This window comes from Gastrolobium bilobum, unplaced genomic scaffold (genome assembly GCF_033153095.1).
Source record: "Gastrolobium bilobum isolate Gb01-03AN ecotype WA unplaced genomic scaffold, APGP_CSIRO_Gbil_v1 utg103763, whole genome shotgun sequence".
Classification (NCBI taxonomy): Eukaryota; Viridiplantae; Streptophyta; class Magnoliopsida; order Fabales; family Fabaceae; genus Gastrolobium; species Gastrolobium bilobum.
The window spans coordinates 18,196-20,696 of NW_026897395.1; the positions used below are offsets into that span (position 1 = coordinate 18,196).

General features: G+C 35.2%; 1 protein-coding gene across 1 annotated transcript; it reads left to right on the forward strand.

Moving 5' to 3' along the window:
- The first annotated feature begins 329 nt into the window (after nt 1-329).
- Nucleotides 330-2,250, forward strand: LOC133306557 (UDP-glycosyltransferase 74G1-like). The gene is made up of 2 exons (XM_061506887.1): nt 330-1,014; nt 1,298-2,250. Exons 1-2 carry the CDS (start codon nt 364-366, stop codon nt 2,015-2,017), a joined length of 1,371 nt encoding a protein of 456 aa, XP_061362871.1. The 5' UTR covers nt 330-363; the 3' UTR covers nt 2,018-2,250.
- Nucleotides 2,251-2,501: the final 251 nt, after the last annotated feature.

The following is a 2,501-nucleotide window of genomic DNA, read 5'->3' on the forward strand; positions in this document are numbered from 1 at the left end:
GATGTCACATAGATATTTGTTTCCTTTTAAGTTAAAATATTATTAATATTTTTTATTGAATATTTTTATTTTAACTAATTAAAAGGAGATTCTTTCCCTATTTTTGTACGGAGTTTGTATTTGTCATTTAACATGACACAACAAACTTTCCTACACATTCAATATTTTGTGAAACCCACACATTTTAAAAAAAAAGAAAAAGAAAAAATTAGGACACGCAAATCAAATCTCTATAGCATTACAGAATCACTTTTCCTCAAATATAAGTCTTATAAAACCTTACGTATGTATGCAATTAGAACAAACAAGCTTGAATGCATTCAGTTAGAGAAGAGAACACCACACACAGAGAAAGGTGAAAAAATGGAGAAGGAAAAGAAAAACTATGTAGCTCACTGTTTGGTCCTACCTTATCCTGCCCAAGGTCACATAAATCCTATGCTTCAATTCTCCAAGCGTTTGGTTGAAAGAGGAGTAAAGGTGACACTGATAACTGTTATTTCCAATTGGAAGACTATTACCAACAAAAATCTCAGATCCATTGAAGTTGAAAGCATCTCAGATGGCTATGATGATGGAGGACTTGAAGCAGCAGAGAGCCTTGAAGTTTACAAAGATACCTTTTGGAGAGTTGGACCACAAACTCTATCCGAGCTTCTTCAAAAGCTTGCATGTTCTAACAACCCTGCAGATTGTGTTATCTATGATGCTTTCTTGCCTTGGTCTCTTGATGTTGCTAAGAAATTTGGACTCCTTGGTGCTGCCTTCTTCACTCAATCTTGTTCTGTTAACAACATATACTTCCATGCTTATAAAAAGTTTGTTGAGTTACCTCTTTCAAGGACAGAGTTTTTGCTACCAGGATTGCCAAAACTTGCATCTGGGGACTTGCCATCATTCTTGTATAAATATGGATCCTACCCAGGTTACTTTGACATAATTTTGAATCAATTTTCCAACATTGATAAAGCAGATTGGGTTCTTGCAAACACATTTTATGAACTGGAAAAAGAGGTAAGTAACTTGAATAGCTGAAAATTTCCATTGATTAATTTTATTTGTTCTTATCCACTGCAATGTATTGTTACTTTTTCTTTTTTGTGCTATTTATTATTGAAACTTGAGGATGAACCTGGTTGTGACTAAAAGGTCACATGTTCAAACTCAATAGCATCCTTGCAAACATGCAAGGGTAGAGATACATACAAGAATTTCCCTTAACACTATTCTCGTAGGTCGGGATTTAATGAGAAGTGATTTTATTGATTATTGAAATCTGAAATGAAATTCCATTTAGGTTGTTGATTGGTTGGGGAAGATTTGGCCATTAAAGCCAATAGGACCATCTGTACCATCTATGTTCTTGGACAAAAGACTCCAAGATGACAATGAATATGGTGTTAGCATGTTCGATCCAAATATAGAAGCATGCATCAAATGGCTTGATGAAAAGCCGAAAGATTCAGTTGTGTATGTCTCTTTTGGGAGCATGGCAGGTCTTAGTGAGGAGCAAACAGAGGAACTAGCTTGTGGTTTGAGAGATAGTGGGAGTTATTTCATGTGGGTGGTTAGAGCTTGTGAACAGGATAAGCTTCCAAAGGAATTTCTCGAGACATCAGAGAAGAGTTTAATAGTCACATGGTGTCCCCAACTACAAGTCTTAACACATGAGGCTGTGGGGTGTTTTCTCACACATTGTGGTTGGAACTCCACATTGGAAGCTGTGAGCTTAGGTGTTCCAATGATTGCAATGCCACTTTGGACTGATCAAATCACAAATGCAAAGCATATTGCAGATGCATGGAAAATGGGAATCAAAGCTGTTGCTGATGAGAAAGAGATAGTTAGAAGAGGAACAATTAAACACTGCATAAAGGAAATGATGGAGACCGAAAAAGGAAATGAAATAAAGAACAATGCCATCAAATGGAAGAATGTGGCCAAGAATTCTATTGATGAGGGAGGAAGTTCTGATAAAAATATTGAAGACTTTGTAGCTAAATTGGCTCATTGCTGAGTTGCATTTTTTTTTTTTTTTTGATGAAGGAGAAAGTTATCATGAAGTAGTGTGCTGCTGCCAAATTTTAATATAATAATTCTGCTCAGAATAGTTATTATTGGCTTTTTTTTTGTTAGTACAATATGTTGGCTGCTTTGAAGGTTACAAGAAAGTGAGGTTGTCAATTTAAATTATTGTGAGAATTTGTGGGCTTCTGAATTGGCATGTCTTTTAATATTTCTCTGGTAAGTAGTGTATGTTGAATTTGCTCGGTCACAAGTTTTATGCTGACAGTTAGAATACTCTGTAAATAAGAAAAATAAATGACTTGACCTTCAGTTATGTTATGTTAGAGTCCCCACTATGCTATTCTCTCTCTTTTTCTTCTTTCCTCGATGTTCTACGTTTGAGTTACGTAATAGAGATATAATATAAAAGTATCAATCTGTTTTCAGTTTACGTTTAAGTTTTTGAATTGAATTGTGTTCGGGTCCCGTATTGC